Source organism: Stegostoma tigrinum, chromosome 7 (assembly GCF_030684315.1).
Source record: "Stegostoma tigrinum isolate sSteTig4 chromosome 7, sSteTig4.hap1, whole genome shotgun sequence".
In the NCBI taxonomy this organism is placed as follows: Eukaryota; Metazoa; Chordata; class Chondrichthyes; order Orectolobiformes; family Stegostomatidae; genus Stegostoma; species Stegostoma tigrinum.
Window position 1 is genome coordinate 102,017,174 of NC_081360.1, and position 19,407 is coordinate 102,036,580.

At 45.6% G+C, this 19,407-nt stretch overlaps 1 protein-coding gene across 2 annotated transcripts in view; it reads left to right on the top strand.

Moving 5' to 3' along the window:
• Positions 1-19,407, top strand: part of stk11ip (serine/threonine kinase 11 interacting protein) — a 133,759-nt gene that overhangs the window by 102,461 nt on the left and 11,891 nt on the right. For both annotated transcript variants that reach the window (XM_048534777.2, XM_048534778.2), the window contains exons 21-22: positions 1,291-1,388; positions 11,904-12,082. In XM_048534777.2, the coding sequence (XP_048390734.2) occupies positions 1,291-1,388; positions 11,904-12,082 (277 nt within the window). The remainder of the gene's footprint in view (positions 1-1,290; positions 1,389-11,903; positions 12,083-19,407) is intronic.

Genomic DNA, 19,407 nt, shown 5'->3' on the forward strand with positions numbered 1-19,407 from the left:
AGCGGACAGTCCTGTAGGAGGCATAGGATCTGGTTTCGACTCACCATGGATCAATGGTGTTAGGTACCTGGAGGGAGAAATCTCAGGAATCTAGCATTAATCCCCAGTATATGCTAATGAATACCTTTCTCTGCAATCAGAATTAACTGTGTAATTAAAAAACTTAGATTAATTTAATTTAAACTCAAAACCTCAGCATCTGGCTGAATGTCTCCTTTCGAATCCCTGTTATTCTTTGGTATTCCAGGGGAGAAAATGGATATGGTAGTATCACTGGTCTAATAAAACCTGGGGATATGGGTTCAGCTCTTACCACAGAAATTTGTTTTTAAAAATTCCAATCAATAAATCCAGCATGGGAATCTAGTCTTGGTCACAGCGACCATGAAGTTATCATTGCTGCAAAAACCCATCTGGTTTTTAGCAAACCTTTTAAGCATGCTCTTTAGGGAACAGAATCAACCGTTCTTCCCCAGTCTGGCCTACTCATGACTCCAGATCCACAGCAATGTCCTTGACTCTTAACTACCCTCAGATATGGTTGAACAAGCCACTCTGTTTAAGAGGCAATTAGGGGCAGCAACAAATGCTGGCCTGGTCAGTGATGCACATGAGAAAAAAACCAATGCCTGCAAAGGTGTACTTTTTAAAATGTAACATGTAAAATGTCGGTGCTGTATCCAATGAGACAATTCTCATCGAAGATTAGTTTAGGAATTTTGTAAGCCAATTTGAGTAAATTCTTAAGAGTTAAAATGATCTAGTTTCTTGGGGAGTCACAGTCATAGTCATGCTGGGTGGAAACAGACCCTTCATTTCAACTGATCCTTGCCAACCAGACATCCCAATCTGACCTAGTCCCATTTGCCAGCATTTGGCCCATATCCATCTAAACTGTTCCTAGTCACTTACCCATCCAAATGCCTTTTAGATACTATAATTATGCCGAGCTCCTCCACTTCTGACAGCTCATTCCATATATGATTGAAAAAGTTTCACCTTGTGTCTTTTTTTAAATCTTTCTTCTCCCCTTAAACCAATGTTGTTTAGTTTTGGACTCTTCCGCCCCCACCCCTAGGAAAAAACATTCCATTCACCATGCCCATGATTTTATAAACTTCTATAAGGCCACCCCACAGTCTCCTTGCAGATGGACCACGGTGAAATCCCTCCCATAGACCAACTCGTTAATCAGATCAGGTATGTCAGTTTGGCTGTTTGAGTGATACTCAAGAAAATGACACCCTTGCAATTCTCCAGGAGTTAATGAAGTTACTTTTCAAATTACAGGCATCTACAGTGAAATATGGAGACCCTCAGGAGTACCCGTCTTTGCTGATCATGTCGAATTTCAATGTCTACATCTTGGAAATCACTAGACCCCTCAGGTTTGTTCAGAGCTTAGCTCCATAAAAGTGCTTTATCTCGTTTTTTTGTTTCCCAATTCAATTCAGGATTTATAGCTTTGAGCTCTTGCAATGCAGTGGAGAGCAACTCTGCCTTTTGATTATAAGGTCAGTCAGTAGCTCTGGGCTCGAGGTCTACTCCAGTACTTAACGGACAAGAAAGATATGTTTGTACCATGATCAAACCAGTTGATTATCAATGTGCAGTTCTTACCAACGCTCCCTAGAGGTGGGCAGCAAGAGTGGAAGCAGTTCCTGGTCAGCCGTGTGGTATGAATAAATTGGAGTCTCTACCATCACTCTCCATAACCAAGGCTACACCTGCAGGTCAAAGTATATGTGGCTACAGCAACACACGCTTATTGGGCATTTAGGCTGGTGGTGGGTTTGGCTGAGTTGGCCAAAAGGCCAGTGCAGATCAGAGTGATGCTGAAACCATGGGGTTCAATCCCCAATTGGTTGGGGGTGATTTTGGAACTAGCTCTTTGCCTTCACCCATGGTGGAGTTGGTGCAATGGGTTGGATCTGCCAAATGCTCCAAGCCAGTGAGCCTCAGCTCATCTATTGTCATCCCTGCATTACGTTTTCCCTCATCTGTCTATCCAGCTGCTGCTTAAATGTATTTACTCTGATCCTCTCAATGATTCTGTCTGTTTGCGAGATCCACATTCTCGCCGCTCTCGGAGTGAGAAATTTTCTCTTCAAATTGTGTTTTTTTTATTTATTACCTGACTAAGCTAGCAATCAATGCAGGTACACTCAACGCCTCTTGTCGATGGACCTGGTACTGTGACATGTCATGTCTTGCAGCATGGAGCCAGCAGATTCCTGATTCAATCCCTGACTGGCTGGATTGGCCCAATAAAGAACACCTGTTCCCATTAGCTGACGGCACAAGGACTCGGACGTAACCGAAAGAGCTATGGATTCTGTAAATTGGGAGCAAAAACAGAAATTGCTGCAAAGTCTCAGCAGATCTGGCAGCATCTGTGAAGAAAAATCAGTTAAAGTTTCGGGTTGGTGACCCTTCTTCAGAACCCATGGTGGAATGTGTTTGTGGTGTGAATTGTAACATTTGAGGCAAGAACTACGGTGGGGAATACGAGGAAGAACTCCTGCATACAATGAATTCTATTGATAAGAATGGCTGCCCACAAGTGGAAGTAAAGATTATCGACAATTTCAAAAGGAAATTGGGTGGGAATCTTGGGAACTAAACTCCGGGACAAGAGAATGGGACTCTGTGCGTCAGCTGGATGGCCTCTGTCATGATGAGTCACTGACACCAAGTATTCAGTTCGTAAGAATGGAGTTTGTTTAGCTAGGCCTAGGTCACCGTGAGATCTTTACATAACTTGTTGCTGATTGTGAGAGCAAAGATGGAGTGGAGAGCTGCCTGAGGAGCGTTTGAAGGAAAACCAAAACAAAATCAGAAATTGCCCTGGAAAAGTTCAGCAACTCTGGCATCTATGGAGAGAAGGCAGATGGTGCCACGTGGTGCTGAGGTCCACTAACCCTCCTTCAGAACTCTCTCACTGGCTCAGCTGCCCTGCTCCCAGTTCCATTTTATCCTCCACTAATTTGACAACCACAGACAGCTGCTCATCTTAAGAGCTACACTCTGCATATGGCACATATGGTACTCAGCCAACCCCGCTCCCTACCAACACCACCTCATGCTGGCCCAGGGCTGCCCCTATCCCAGTTCCTCTTCGTCCTCCAGCTCATTCGACACTTCTGAATGAGGGGCATTGGACTCAAAACATTAACTCTGTTTCCCTTTCCACAGATTTTGCCAGACTTGCTGAGTTTTTCCAGCAATTTCTGATTTTTATTCTTCCGATTTCCAGCAATTGTAGTCCTTTAGGGTTTGTTTTTTGAAGAAAAAATGAGTTTGTGGGAATTGACAGCATCTCCAAAGACACTGGAGGGAGTCTTCTGTTTGTACAATGATGAAGAGTTGTATTCATCTCGAAAGTTAACTCTATACACCGCAGATGTTGCCAGACCTGAGTTTCTCCAGCACTGTGTTTCAGACTTCCGGCACCCGCAGCGTTTACCTTTTTAGATGCGTACGACATAGAAACAAGCCCTTTGGCCCATCACATCCGTGACAACCAACAAACATCAAACTACGCTAATCCCATTTACCTGAACCTGGTCCACAGTCTGCTATGCCCTGGCATTTTAAGCGCTCATGTCTAAGTTTTTTTTTCAACTTGTGCAGCACCTTACAGTATGGCCCAAAGAGGTTCACTGTTGGTGCAGTGCTTTTGAAACAGTCAGTTTCAATAAAAGAAAGGTGGCAACCAACTTTGCACAGCAAGATCCCACAGAGTAATGTGATAAAGGCCAGATGATCTGTTCTCATATGGGTATGGAATATGGTTTAATATTGGCTCCGATCATCAGAGAGAATGGTCCTACACTACTTCATGGAATCTTTCACATTTGCTTGAGGATCTTCCAAAAGACAGTACCTCTGAGTGCAGCACTCACCCTCAACTGACAGTGGGTTTTGCGCCCGGTGACCAGAGTTGGGCCTCGGAGCCCATCAAGGGAGTGTGCCACACAATGAGATACATGAACAAGACATTGTTTCTACATTTACATTAATGTGGCACATTGATGTAGAAAATAGGAGCAGGAGGAGACCATTTGTCCTTTTTAAGGCTGCTCCACCATTCTTCATGGCTGCTTGTCTAACCCAAAAGCCTAATCCTGCTTTCTCCCCATAACCTTTGATCCTATTTGCCCCAAGTGTTATATATAGTTGCCTTTTGAATACATTCAATGTTTTGGCATCAACTACTTCCATGCACCGCTCTTTGGATGAAGAAATGTCTCTTCTTCTCCATCCTGAATGGTCTACCCCGAATCATCCTCCTGTGATCCCTGGTTCTGGACACACTCACCATTGGGAGCATCGTCCCTGCATCTACCCTGTCCAGACCTGTTAGAATTTTATAGGTCTCTATACGATCCTCCTCATTTGTCTGAGCTCCAGCAAAAGCAATCTTAATGTAGTCAATCTCCCCTCATAAATCAGTCCTGTCATCCCCAGAATCAGCTTTGTAAACCTTTGCTGCACTCTGTCAAGAACAAGACTTTCCTTCCTCTAAAAAAGACCAGAACTATACACGATATTCTAGGTGTGGTCTCACCAACATCCTGTATAACTGCAACACATTTCTGCTCCTATACTCGCAACCTCTCACAATAAAGGCCAACATACCATTTGTCACCTTTACCACCTGTTGCACCTGCATGCTTACCTTCAGCAACTGGTGCATAAGGACACCCAGGTCCTGCTGCACACTCCCCTGTCCCAAATTACAGCCACTCAAGTCATAATCTGCCTTTTTGCTTTTGCTTCCAAAGTGAATAACATCGCATTTATCCAAATTATACTGCATCTGCCATTGTTTTGCCCTCTCTCCCAATTTGGTATCATCTGCAAACTTTGAGATGTTACATTTTCTTTCCTCATCCAAATCCTTTATATAAATTGTGAATAGCTGGGGTCCCAGCTCTGATCCCTGGGGCACCCCACTATTACTGCCTGCCAATTTGAAAAGGACCCATTAATTCCTACTGTAGTATCAGAGATAATGGGAACTGCAGATGCTGGAGATTCCAAGATAATAAAATGTGAGGCTGGATGAACACAGCAGGCCAAGCAGCATCTCAGGAGCACAAAAGCTGACGTTTCGGGCCTAGACCCTTCATCAGAGAGGGGGATGGGGGGAGGGAACTGGAATAAATAGGGAGAGAGGGGGAGGCGGACCGAAGATGGAGAGTGAAGAAGATAGGTGGAGAGGGTGTAGGTGGGGAGGTAGGGAGGGGATAGGTCAGTCCAGGGAAGACGGACAGGTCAAGGAGGTGGGATGAGGTTAGTAGGTAGCTGGGGGTGCGGCTTGGGGTTGGAGGAAGGGATGGGTGAGAGGAAGAACCGGTTAGGGAGGCAGAGACAGGTTGGACTGGTTTTGGGATGCAGTGGGTGGGGGGGGGGAAGAGCTGGGCTGGTTGTGTGGTGCTGTGGGGGGAGGGGATGAACTGGGCTGGTTTAGGGATGCAGTAGGGGAAGGGGAGATTTTGAAACTGGTGAAGTCCACATTGATACCATACGGCTGCAGGGTTCCCAGGCGGAATATGAGTTGCTGTTCCTGCAACCTTCGGGTGGCATCATTGTGGCAGTGCAGGAGGCCCATGATGGACATGTCATCAAGAGAATGGGTGGGGGAGTGGAAATGGTTTGCGACTGGGAGGTGCAGTTGTTTGTTGCGAACTGAGCGGAGGTGTTCTGCAAAGCGGTCCCCAAGCCTCCGCTTGGTTTCCCCAATGTAGAGGAAGCCGCACCGGGTACAGTGGATGCAGTATACCACACTGGCAGATGTGCAGGTGAACCTCTGCTTAATGTGGAATGTCATCTTGGGGCCTGGGATGGGGGTGAGGGAGGAGGTGTGGGGACAAGTGTAGCATTTCCTGCGGTTGCAGGGGAAGGTGCCGGGTGTGGTGGGGTTGGAGGGCAGTGTGGAGCGAACAAGGGAGTCACGGAGAGAGTGGTCTCTCCGGAAAGCAGACAGGGGAGGGGATGAAAAAATGTCTTGGGTGGTGGGGTCGGATTGTAAATGGCGGAAGTGTCGGAGGATAATGCGTTGTATCCGGAGGTTGGTAGGGTGGTGTGTGAGAACGAGGGGGATCCTCTTGGGGCGGTTGTGGCGGGGGCGGGGTGTGAGGGATGTGTCGCGGGAAATGCGGGAGACGCGGTCAAGGGCGTTCTCGATCATCGTGGGGGGAAAGTTGCGGTCCTTAAAGAACTTGGACATCTGGGATGTGCGGGAGTGGAATGTCTTATCGTGGGAGCAGATGCGGCGGAGGCGGAGGAATTGGGAATAGGGGATGGAATTTTTGCAGGAGGGTGGGTGGGAGGAGGTGTATTCTAGGTAGCTGTGGGAGTCGGTGGGCTTGAAATGGACATCAGTTACAAGCTGGTTGCCTGAGATGGAGACTGAGAGGTCCAGGAAGGTGAGGGATGTGCTGGAGATGGCCCAGGTGAACTGAAGGTTGGGGTGGAAGGTGTTGGTGAAGTGGATGAACTGTTCGAGCTCCTCTGGGGAGCAAGAGGCGGCGCCGATACAGTCATCAATGTACCGGAGGAAGAGGTGGGGTTTGGGGCCTGTGTAGGTGCGGAAGAGGGACTGTTCCATGTAACCTACAAAGAGGCAGGCATAGCTGGGGCCCATGCGGGTGCCCATGGCCACCCCCTTAGTCTGTAGGAAGTGGGAGGAGTCAAAAGAGAAGTTGTTGAGGGTGAGGACGAGTTTGGCTAGGCGGATGAGAGTGTCGGTGGAGGGGGACTGGTCGGGCCTGCGGGACAGGAAGAAGCGGAGGGCCTTGAGGCCATCTCCATGCGGAATGCAGGTGTACAGGGACTACACCTACACAGGCCCCAAACCCCACCTCTTCCTCCGGTACATTGATGACTGTATCGGCGCCGCCTCTTGCTCCCCAGAGGAGCTCGAACAGTTCATCCACTTCACCAACACCTTCCACCCCAACCTTCAGTTCACCTGGGCCATCTCCAGCACATCACTCACCTTCCTGGACCTCTCAGTCTCCATCTCAGGCAACCAGCTTGTAACTGATGTCCATTTCAAGCCCACCGACTCCCACAGCTGCCTAGAATACACCTCCTCCCACCCACCCTCCTGCAAAAATTCCATTCCCTATTCCCAATTCCTCCGCCTCCGCCGCATCTGCTCCCACGATAAGACATTCCACTCCCGCACATCCCGGATGTCCAAGTTCTTTAAGGACCACAACTTTCCCCCCACAGTGGCCGAGAACGCCCTTGACCGCGTCTCCCGCATTTCCCGCGACACATCCCTCACACCCCGCCCCCGCCACAACCGCCCCAAGAGGATCCCCCTCGTTCTCACACACCACCCTACCAACCTCCGGATACAACGCATTATCCTCCGACACTTCCGCCATTTACAATCCGACCCCACCACCCAAGACATTTTTCCATCCCCTCCCCTGTCTGCTTTCCGGAGAGACCACTCTCTCCGTGACTCCCTTGTTCGCTCCACACTGCCCTCCAACCCCACCACACCCGGCACCTTCCCCTGCAACCGCAGGAAATGCTACACTTGTCCCCACACCTCCTCCCTCACCCCCATCCCAGGCCCCAAGATGACATTCCACATTAAGCAGAGGTTCACCTGCACATCTGCCAGTGTGGTATACTGCATCCACTGTACCCAGTGCGGCTTCCTCTACATTGGGGAAACCAAGCGGAGGCTTGGGGACCGCTTTGCAGAACACCTCCGCTCCATTCGCAATAAACAACTGCACCTCCCAGTCGCAAACCATTTCCACTCCCCCACCCATTCTCTTGATGACATGTCCATCATGGGCCTCCTGCACTGCCACAATGATGCCACCCGAAGGCTGCAGGAACAGCAACTCATATTCCGCCTGGGAACCCTGCAGCCATATGGTATCAATGTGGACTTCACCAGTTTCAAAATCTCCCCTTCCCCTACTGCATCCCTAAACCAGCCCAGTTCATCCCCTCCCCCCACTGCACCACACAACCAGCCCAGCTCTTCCCCCCCCCCCCCCCCCCACTGCATCCCAAAACCAGTCCAACCTGTCTCTGCCTCCCTAACCGGTTCTTCCTCTCACCCATCCCTTCCTCCCACCCCAAGCCGCACCCCCAGCTACCTACTAACCTCATCCCACCTCCTTGACCTGTCCGTCTTCCCTGGACTGACCTATCCCCTCCCTACCTCCCCACCTACACTCTCTCCACCTATCTTCTTCACTCTCCATCTTCGGTCCGCCTCCCCCTCTCTCCCTATTTATTCCAGTTCCCTCCCCCCATCCCCCTCTCTGATGAAGGGTCTAGGCCTGAAACGTCAGCTTTTGTGCTCCTGAGATGCTGCTTGGCCTGCTGTGTTCATCCAGCCTCACATTTTATTACCATTAATTCCTACTGTTTGTTTCCTCTCTCAACAAGTTTTCTATCCATCTCTACACTTTGCCCAATCCCATGCACTTTAGTCTTGCGGGGACTTTGTCAAATGCTTCAGAAAGTCCAGATATACCACATCAAATGGCTTTCCCTTGTCAACTCTACTTGTTACATTTTCATAGAATTCTAACAAATTTGCCAAGTATGATTTCCCCTACATAAATCCTTGCTGACTCTGCCTGATCCTGGTCAGAAATCTCACAACACCAGGTTGTTTACCACACCTCCACATCATGGCTTTCATCAATGACACCACCTGTCTGATCATTCTACTGCTTTTTAAATTCTCTGCTATAAAGTCCTTGATAATGCATTCAAGAATTTTCTCCACTTACCAATGTTAGGTTTACTGGTCTATAATTCTGTGCTTTTTCTCTCCCTTCCTTTTTGAATATTGGAATGACATTAGTGACCTTCCAATCTGCAGGGACTGTTCCAGAGTCTATAGAATCCTGGAAGATGACCACCAATGTATCCACTATTTCTAGTGCCACTTCCTTAAGTACTCTGTGATATAGATTATCAGGTCCTGGGGATTTATCTGCTTTCAATCCCATCAATTTTCCCAGCACCATTGGTTTACTAATGTTGATCTCCCTGAATTCTTCCCTGTCACTAAACCGTGTATTCACCAACATTTCTGATATCTGATTTGTGTCCTCATTTGTAAAGACAGAACCAAAGTAAGTATTCAGTAGCTCAGCCATTTCTTTATCCCCTATTATACTTGCCCCCATTTCTATCTGACCATCAATCAGAATCACAGCATGCAAACTATTCATATTTGTTCTCTACAGGAGTGATAATCCAAACCCACCGCCCACCTATTCTGAACCTGCTCTACCATTCAGTGAGATCGTGGCTGATCTGATTATTCCACGTTCCCACCTATTCCTGACCATCTTTCATCACCTTGCTTATGAAGAGTCTATCTCTGCAATAAAAACACAGGAAAAGTCTGCTTCCAGTACCTTTTCAGAGAGAGTTCAAAAGAATCACGAGAAAAATCTCCTCTTATCTGTCTTTTATTCTGAAACAGAGAATCTCCAGTTCAAGATTTTCCCACGGAGAAACGTTATCTCCGTATACACCCTGTCAAGACCCTTCAGCATTTTATGTTCCAAGCACAATACCACAGACTTTACCAGCAAGATAGGATTCATCAGTGCATGTTTGATGTAATGCCTCTCACAGCAAAATCTGTTTATTTTGGAACAAGGAGAAAGCTGTGTAGGAAAGCAGAAGAATTAATGTTGCTTGAGTGAAAAAGATTGGAGGGATTTTGAAAGTCTCTTTTGAAGATGTTGCCTGTGGCTCAGTGAATAGCTCCATTGTCTCAGTTGTAATGCTGTGTGTTCAGATCCTTCTCCAGGGCCTGAGTGAGCAAATCAAGACACATGGTCCAGTATTGAGAGAGCGCTACACTGCATCTTTACTTCCCACTGCCTTGGGAAAGCAACCAACATAATCAAAGACCCCTCCCACCCCAGGTATACTCTCTTCCTTCCTCTTGCATCAGGCAGAAGATAAAAAAGTGTGAATACACATACAAACAGCTACTTCCCCACTGTTATCCGATTTCTGAATGGACCTCTCTATATTGATCTCTCTCTGCAGCTTGTAACACTGCTGTGCACAGTGTTTGGCTACCCTGATGCACTTTGTTTGGTATCTGCCTGCATAGCATACAAAACAACACTTCACTATGTCTTGGTATGTGACAACAATAAAACACACTCTAATGTCTTGTCAGAAAGACAGCACATCGAAGTTGGGTGGCAGTGTGAAATGTGAGGACGATGTTATGAGAATACAGGGTGACTTGGACAGGCTAGGTGAGTGGATGGATGCTTGGCAGTTGCAGTTTAATGTGGATAAATGTGTGGTTATCCACTTTGGCAAGAACAGGAAGGCAGATTACTATCTCAATGGAGTCAAGTTAGGTAAAGGGGAAGTACAACGAGATCTAGGTGTTCTTGTACATCACTCAATGAAAGCAAGCATGCAGGTACAGCAGGCAGTGAAGAAAGCTAATAGCATGCTGGCCTTCATAACCAGAGGAATTGAGTATAGGAGCAAAGAGGTCCTTCTGCAGCTGTATAGGGCCCTGGTGAGACCGCACCTGAAGTATTGTGTGCAGTTTTGGTCTCCAGATTTGAGGAAGGACATTCTTGCTATTGAGGGAGTGCAGCGTAGGTTCACGAGGTCAGTTCCCGGAATGGCGGGACTATCATATGTTGAAAGATTGGAGCGACTGGGCTTGTATGCACTTGAGTTTAGAAGAATGAGAGGGGATCTGATTGAGACATATAAGATTATTAAGGGATTGGACACTCTGGAGGCAGGAGGCAGGAAGCATGTTTCCACTGATGGGTGAGTCCAGAACCAGAGGACACAGTTTAAAAATAAGGGGTAGGCCATTTAGAACAGAGTTGAGGAAAAACTTCTTCACCCAGAGAGTGGTGGATATATGGAATGCTCTGCCCAGAAGGCAGTGGAGGCGAACTCTCTGGATACTTTCAAGAAAGAGATGGATAGAGCTCTTAAAGATAGTGGAATCAAGGGTTATGGGGATATGGCAGGAACAGGATACTGATTGTGGATGATCAGCCATGATCATAATGGCGGTGCCGGCTCGAAGGGCCAAATGGCACCTATTGTCTGTAAAGCTGAGTTCCCTGCTGTCTGCTCAGATGGCTGTAAAAGATCACGTGGCACTATAGTGGGGAAAGGCAATGGAATTGTCCTCTGTGTCCTGGATAACATGTACCCCTTAATCAGTGTCAAAGAAACAGGCCAGCTGGTCATTAGCACTTTGCTGTTTATGGGATCTTTCTGTGCACCAGTTGGCTGCCTTGAATCCTACACTGCAACAGCAACTACTCTTCAAAGTATTTAATTGGCTGTAAAGTACTTTGAGATGCCTTGCAGTTGTAAAAAATGCCGTATACTTGCGAACTTTCCTTTTTGACATGTGAAGGGGTGAATTGGAAGAGGTTCACAGTCGGGGCTGAGCTCCTGCCTGGACTTGGTGCAGCTTTGAGTACAGGACTAAAAGACGATACTTGGGTGGTGTTTAGCTCTTCAAAAGGAAAGTGTTCCTTATAATGTGTTACACTGAATTTCATTGTCATTTCCCTGAATCCTGTTCTTTTGGGTGGACTTGCAAACAATGTCTTGCCTTCATTCCTACAATGTGGCATGGTCAGCATTTATTCCCTTGGAAAAGGTGGTGCTGAGCTGCTGCCTTGAACCATTGCAATCCATGTAGTTTGGGGATGCCCCGAATATTAGGGAGGAAATTTGAGGATTTTGACCCAATAACAGTGAAAGATTTCTGAGTCAGGATGGTGAGAAGCTTGGAGGGGAACTTGCACGGCATGACGTTTCCATGTATCTGCTGTCTATGCCCTTCTGGGTGTCAGTGTCTTCATTTATTTTCTTTCCTGTTTTAGTGACCAGCCAGCCACCTGGCTCAGGAAGCGCGAGGTGCATCCCATACTGAGCCTAGTGCACATACAGGTGGGCCTTCGTACCCAGAGCATTGGCATGGAGTTTGACAGCTCAGGGGCATCCTACATGCTGCTGATTCGAAATCCTTCCAAGTGCAAGAGCTTCATGCAGTTTTTCACAGGTGGGTGAATAGTTGACACTGGGCTATCAATGTGTCCCTTGTTCCATTACTGAACTGTATGAACAAGGGGCTCAGTGATGACCATTCCACACTATGCAGATATATAAGGACACCTTACAGACTTTTTGTGACACCATTGTATGGATCGCAAAATGCTGTCATTCAGGCTCACCGCATAATAAGGAAGGGAAATGGAGTATTGGCCTCTATTTCAAAGGCAATGGAGTATCATGGTAGGCGGGTTTTGCTAAAACTATATAAGGCACTTGTCAGACAACAGCTAGAATACCGTAAACAGTTTTTGACCCCTTATCTAAGGAAAGACGGACTGACGTTAGAGGCAGTGCAGGGAAGGTTCACTTGGCCAAGAATGGAGGGACTGTCTTATGAGGAGAGTTTGTGTAGATTGGGCCTATACTCACTGGAGTTTAGAAGAATGTGAGACAATCTAGGGGTGGCTCAGTGGTTAGCACTGCAGCCTCACAGCACCAGATACCCAGGTTCAATTCCGGCCTTGGGTGTCTGTATGTGTGGAGTTTGCACATTCTTCCCATGTCTGTGTGGGTTTCCTCCGAGTGCTCCGGTTTCCTCCCATACATGCAGGTTAGGTGGATTCATCATGCTGAATTCCCAGTGGTGTTCAGGATGTGTAGCTTAGGTGGGTTATTGGGGCAAATGGGTCTGGGTGGGATGCACTGAGGTTTGGTGTGCACTTGTTGGGCTGAAGGGCCTGTTCCCACATTGCAGGGATTCTAATTCCAATCATATTGAAACTTACAAGAGTCTTGGGGGACGTGACACAGGATAAGTGCAGAAAAAGTGAATTCCCTTGTGGGAGAGTCTAGGACCAGAGGGCGTAATATTAACAAGTCAGAGGTGCAGAGGAATTTTTCCTCTGAGGGGAGTGAATTTGTGGAATTCTTTACAGCAGAAGGCTGTCAAAGATGGATCACTATATTTAAGGTTGAGATAGATTTTATTCATTGGTATGGGAATAAAGGGTTATGGAAAAAAGCAGCAAAGTGAGTTGAGAATTATCAGATCAGCCATGATCTCATTAAAGGCAGAGCAGACTGGAGGGGCTGAATGGCCTACTTCTGCTATCTCTTATGGTCTTCTATGGTATCACAGCACCGACTGAATGATTCACATTCAGTGAAAGACTTTAAAGAAGTGAGGCCATGTGTTGTAATGTGGGAGATTTGGTAAACAATTTGCACACAGCAAGTCCCCTACATCCCAGCAGCAACATGATAAATGTTTGTTTGTTTTCAGCTTTGTTAGTTGCGAGAATAAATAATGGGCTTGTGACACTTCAAGAGTGTGCATTGGGGTTTTTTGCGTATGTCTGAAATGTCAAGTGGGGCATAAACCTAATCTCTCATCCAAAAGATGTCACATCTGGATGTTGTTGCACTCTTTCAGAACTGACTTTGATTTACGGTAGTGGACTTTTATGTGCCCACTTTCTATCCCAAACTTTTACGCTACCACCTACCTTCATCCCTAACATACATCTTAATTTCTCAGTACCACTAAATATTTATTCAAATGGAATCTTTGAGATTATCTTGTCAATATTTAAGCCTGTACAAAATGTGCAGTGCACAAAAGACAAAAATGTTGCTTCAGCGATAGCTGCTGAACTGGCCTTGAAGTGTGATAGCATCTCTGAAAACAATGGGTTACTGTGTTAGTGTTACACATTTAACTTAACTGCTCAACCTAATTTAGTGGGGAGTTAATGTCACTGGACTAGTAATCCAGAGCTGAAGCAATGCTCTGGGGACACTGTTTCAAATCCTACCACAGCAGCAGGTGAAATTTATATTCAATTAATAAGCTCTGAAAACTAGTCTCAGCAATGGTGACCATGAGGCTATCATCAATTGTTGTAAAAACCTATCTGGTTTACTGGTGTCTTTTTATAAAGAGAATCTGTCGTCCTTACCTGGTCTGGCCTGCAAGAGACACCAGACCAACAGTGATGTGGTTAAACCTTAACTGCCCTCTGAAATGGCCCAATAGGGACCATTTGGAGACAATCAGGAATGGGCAACAAATGCTGGCCTTGCCAATGACACCCACATCCTATGGAAGAGTTAATTTTCAGAAAGCTACAAATTCAGCACCTTGACCAGTAAAGCTCAAAAGATTCTGTCCTTGCTCTGACTTTCATTCATGGGTTTTTTTTTTAAATGATTATTTTGCGGGGCAATTTATGTGACCCTGGCTTGTAGCCCTTTCATGAGAGACCAAGGGAGAAACAGGAAGGATTTGTTGAGCTCCAAGTAGTAGTTTTCAATCTTGTATTTGCAAATGCACCCCTCCTGCCCACTGACAATGTACCTGCTGAATTAAATGATATTGATTCAACTCCTACAACAATTCTTTTACTTACAAATACTTCAAGTATAAATTTTCAGTCATTCTGCTATTAACATCTGTCAATTAAAGGCCTGGGTTCATAATTAACATTGAGAATTTTATTTAAGGTTGTTTCTTTCAGGACTGATAGTGAATCGTGTGACCTCTCAGAACACTTCTTCTACCTCCCCTTCCCACCACCCCAACACAGACACAATCCCTCAGGCAGACACTCTCCCTATAGGTCAAAGCTGCTCTTGTCCCTCTGAGCTGGGTGTCAAACCCTGGTTCACAGTTGGACTTGACATAGGGGCAGTGGTAACCGGAAGACACAGGGGAACTGGACATAGATTCTTACAAAGCAAAGGAATTGAGGTGATCAGCAATTGATGGGAATGTCTAATTCAGAACACAAATAGGCAAGCTCTGATCTTTATGAATGGCATAGCAGTCTCAAGAAACCAGATGGCTGACCACTCCCAATTCATTTGCTCATGGGGTTGGCAAGTGGGAAGGTTTTGGTGAGTGGGATGGTCTGGGATTGGGAACCAGCAAGCAGAAAGAAATGGAGTGTATTCCTTTTGTTTTCGAGTCATTTTTATTTTGAAAGTTAGTTTCATTTATCAGCATGGGAGTTTATGAATATAAATTATTTCTTAAAGGGTATAGTGTTCTGATGAGAGTGGTCCTGTAGGACTTAACTCCAGCTTTTGGAATGGTTGTAATGGGAAAATCTGGTTTGCTTAAAGTTGTTACACCTAAAATTGCACTTTTCAGGAAAGCAACCACGAGTTTGTGAAGACATACTGTGCAGGTTATATACTGTATGCAAAACAAAGCTTTTCACTGTACTGAAGCGCATATAACTACAGTAAATCAAATCAAATAAACATTCGCTGCCGATCCCGCATTGGCTGTTGGTAAGCCAGGAAACCTGTAGTCTGTCATTTCTCCTATACCTGGACACACTCTTAGTTAATCTTGAGAGGCCATCACTTATTGCCCATTCCAAACTGCCCTGGAGAAAGGAGTGGTGAACTGCTGCAGTCTTTTGGGGCATACATAAAAATGTAAGAACTGGGAACTGGAGTAGGCCATTCAGCCCTTCAAGTCTGCTCTGCCACTTAATACAATTATAGTTGGTCTCCGCTTTAACTCCACCTTCTTGCCCAGTCCCTGTAACCCTTCAACCCGTTACTAATTAAAAATCTGTTTATCTCTTTAAATTTATTTGATGTCCCAGCATCCATAGCACTCTGGGGGAGTGAATTCCACAGATTCTCAATTCTTTGAGAGAAGTAATTTATCCTCATCTTTGTTTTAAATCTGTTTCCCTTTATCTTAAAGCCATGACCTTTTTGTTTTCAGTTGCCCCACATGAGACATTCCTTCTACATCTACTTTGTTAATCCTCTTTAGCATCTTCTGCCTCAATTAGATATTCCCTCATTCTCTAAACTCCAGACAGTACAGGCTTAAAGTGCTCAATCTCTCTTTGTAAGACAAACCTCCTCTGAACTACTTCCAGTATAACTACATTCCTCCTCAAGGAAACCAAAGATGTAGTCTGGATAGCTGTTAAAAAGGGAGTTCTGGAACTTTGACCCAGTGACAAGCCAATTATTGTTCCAAGTCAGGTGTTGTGTCCCTTAGTGGGGAACCTGCAGGTGGTGGTGTTGTGGTGTTCCTGTGTTTTTCTACGCTTGTCTAGGCAAATGGGGAATACGTCATCACACTCCTGACTTGTGCCTTGTGGATGGTGCAGAATGAGTTCTGTTGAGCCAAGGTTCAGAGAGGGTGCCTGGTTACTTTGTCCTCTGCCCAACTTTGCAGCATGTTAAAATGACGGATGATCCCTGGTTTCCCCTCCATGCCCCACTCTGATATATTCACCATCTGCTCAGCGATTCAGACTGAACTTTCATATAAACTCAACACAGACAAGTTTGAGCAGCAAGAGACCGGGACTCTGAGCAGTTGCCAATGCCTGGAAGCTGATCAAGGATGACACAAGATGAAACTTGTTGCGCTAGCAGCAGATATTCACCTTGTGCTGTAGCCCCGAGTGCAATCATCTCCATTCTGACTGTCAGGCACACCAGTGAGAGCTGTTCATCACAGTGCTGCCACTTCACAAATTGATTATAAAACTCTGGGCATGTCCTGAGAACACAGAATGTCCTTTCATAAAATTTTGTCAATTTGTTCCTCCTCCTCTTGGTGTTGACATCTTGCTGGCTCCAGTTATCCAACTGTGCTCCATTGCTGGTAATGCTTAAACACTAAAATAGCTGGAGAAATGTGGCAGGTCTGGCAGCATCTGTGGAGAGAAACAGAACATTTTGCCAATTTCTTGTTCAGAAGCTTGAAAGGGAAGTCGTGCTTAAGCAATGTATCGGAGCTCCTCAAAGGACTAACGTGCTTTGTTTAAAAAGGAGTCTGTTGACATACTGTACTTCTTTGACAAGATGTCACCTGCAAAGATATTGTAGATAAAATCTCTGCAGCATGTAGCACGTTGGATAGAAGACTGGATAACAGAAAACAGAGTATGCATAAATGAATCAGTCAAGCAGCATATACCAAGTGAAGTGTTTCAAATCTGTGCTAGGCCTCAACATTTACAATTCATATCAGTTACTTTGATAAGGGGAGCAAAGTCATTGTGGCTACATTGGCAGAGGGTGCTAGAGTAGGTAGCAAAGTATCAAATACAGAAATTGCTGAAGAAACTCTGTAGGACTGGCAGCATCTGTGGGAAGAAAACAGAGTCAATGTTTTGAGTCTGATGACTGTTCATCAGAAGAGGCAAGTATGTTGTGATGCAGATCTAAGGAATTTGCAGTTAGATATAGGTAGGTTGAGTGAGTGGATAAAACTCTGGCAGATGGAGTTTAATGTGGGAAAATATGAAGTTGTTTACTTTGGCAAGTACAGTAAAAAAAATTACAGAATTCTGTTTCTGAGGCATCCAGGTGTTCTAGTGCATGAGTGACAAAAGGTTAGTATACGGGTTCAGCAAGTGATAAAACAAACAGAATCATAGAACGCCTACAGTGCAGAAAAAGGTCATTTGGTCCATCAATTCCGCACCAACGCTGTGAAGAGTATGCCTCCCAAAACGTCTAAACATCTGTCTTTCACTTTTAAAGTTATGCTCCTTTTTATTGACCATTCAACTAAGGGAACAGTTGCTTTATATTCACTCTGTCCATGCACCTCTCAATCTTACACGCCAACTTTAGGTACATTTAAGTTGTCACTGGATAAGCATATGGACGTACATGGGATAGTGTAGGTTAGATGGGCTTGAGATCGGTATGACAGGTTGGCACAACATCGAGGGCTGAAGGGCCTCTACTGTGCTGTTATGTTCTATGTTCTTTATTAGGTTCCCTATTCAGTCCTCTCTACTATAAAGAAAACAACCCGAGTTTATCCAGCCTCCTCTTCGCTGAAATGCTCCATCCCAGGCAGCATTCTGGTGAATGTCCTCTGCATCTTCCAGTGCGATCACGTCCTTCCTTTAATATGGTGACCAGAACTGCACATAGTACTCCGGCTGTGGCCTAACCAAAGTTCTCTACAGCTACAAACATGACCTCCATGCTCTTCTAATCTATGTCATGACTGATAAAGTTCATGACTAGGGGGCATTTGTAAAAAATTATCCTTTTTGGAGTCATACAGCATTGAAACAAACCATTCGGTCCAGCTCATCCAAGCTGACCAAGTTCCCAGACTAAACTAGTCCCACTTCCACGTGTTTGGCCCGTATCCCTCTTGACTTTGAGCCCAGCATCTGCAGCTGACAGGTGCAAATTTGTTTCTCACTGAGAGTGTATAGCTGTGGACCTCTGACTCAGAAGGCAATAGGAGTAGAATTATTGAATATTTTTAAGCCTGAGGAGGACTGAATCTTGAGCAGGGATTACTGGGGCTATGGAATTTGAACTGCAAACAAATCAGTCATGATCTTAGAGTCATACAGTGTGGATACAGACCCTTCGGTCCAAACAGTCTGTGCTGACGATACTCACAATCTAAACTAATCCTATTTGCCTGCATTTGGCCCATATTCCTCCAAACCGTTCCTCTTTATGTATTTATCCAAATGTCTTTTAAATGTTGTAACTGTACGCACATGATCCACTTTCTTCTCGAATGGTGGAGCTGGACGGCCTACTACTCTTATTTCATATGTCCTTGGAAAGGATGATCACAAGGATTTGAGTGGGGCTGGGTGTGGCAGATGACAGGGTCATTGAGCAACATTCAATTATTTAATGGTGCTGTGTTTCCTTATGTGAACACCAGCTTTGAGTCATTATGGAACAGAAGAGACCGTGCCTACAGGGAGGTGGTGTAAATTGGGAATGACATTGAGCTAGTGGCCCAACAGGTAGTGACATTTGAATTCAGTGCAAATCTAAAAAGAGCTAGTCAGTGGTGACTAATCTGTAAACCCATCTGGGTCCTTTTAGGGAATGAAATTTTCTGTCCTTACCTACATGTGACTACCTAGAAATATGGTTAATGCTTTACTGCGTTCTGCGCTATTAGGGAGCAAAAAAGCAAGCACTGTCTGCATCCTGTGAACATTTTTTCTAAAAATTCAGCCCTTGTGTATCAATGCCAGCTTTCTGCAGTGCACTTCACCCAGCCCCATTCCCCTGTTCTATCCCTACAGCCTCTGGAAGTTTAATCACCCCAATTTCCTATCAAAATCATTGTGTCTCCCACTCAGCATCTCCACTTTGCTTCACAACCTCAACAGAAAATGAAAAACTTTTTCATTCTTATCCGATTGTTCACACACACGTCCCCACAAATTCTCAGATAATTTAAACAGGTGCCACTGATTGTGTAAATGCATTTGGAATGAGCTGATCTCAACCAAGCCAGTGCCAGCTGGACTCGGCATCTCTAGAATTCGTGGTCAGACCCAGGCAAGGCTG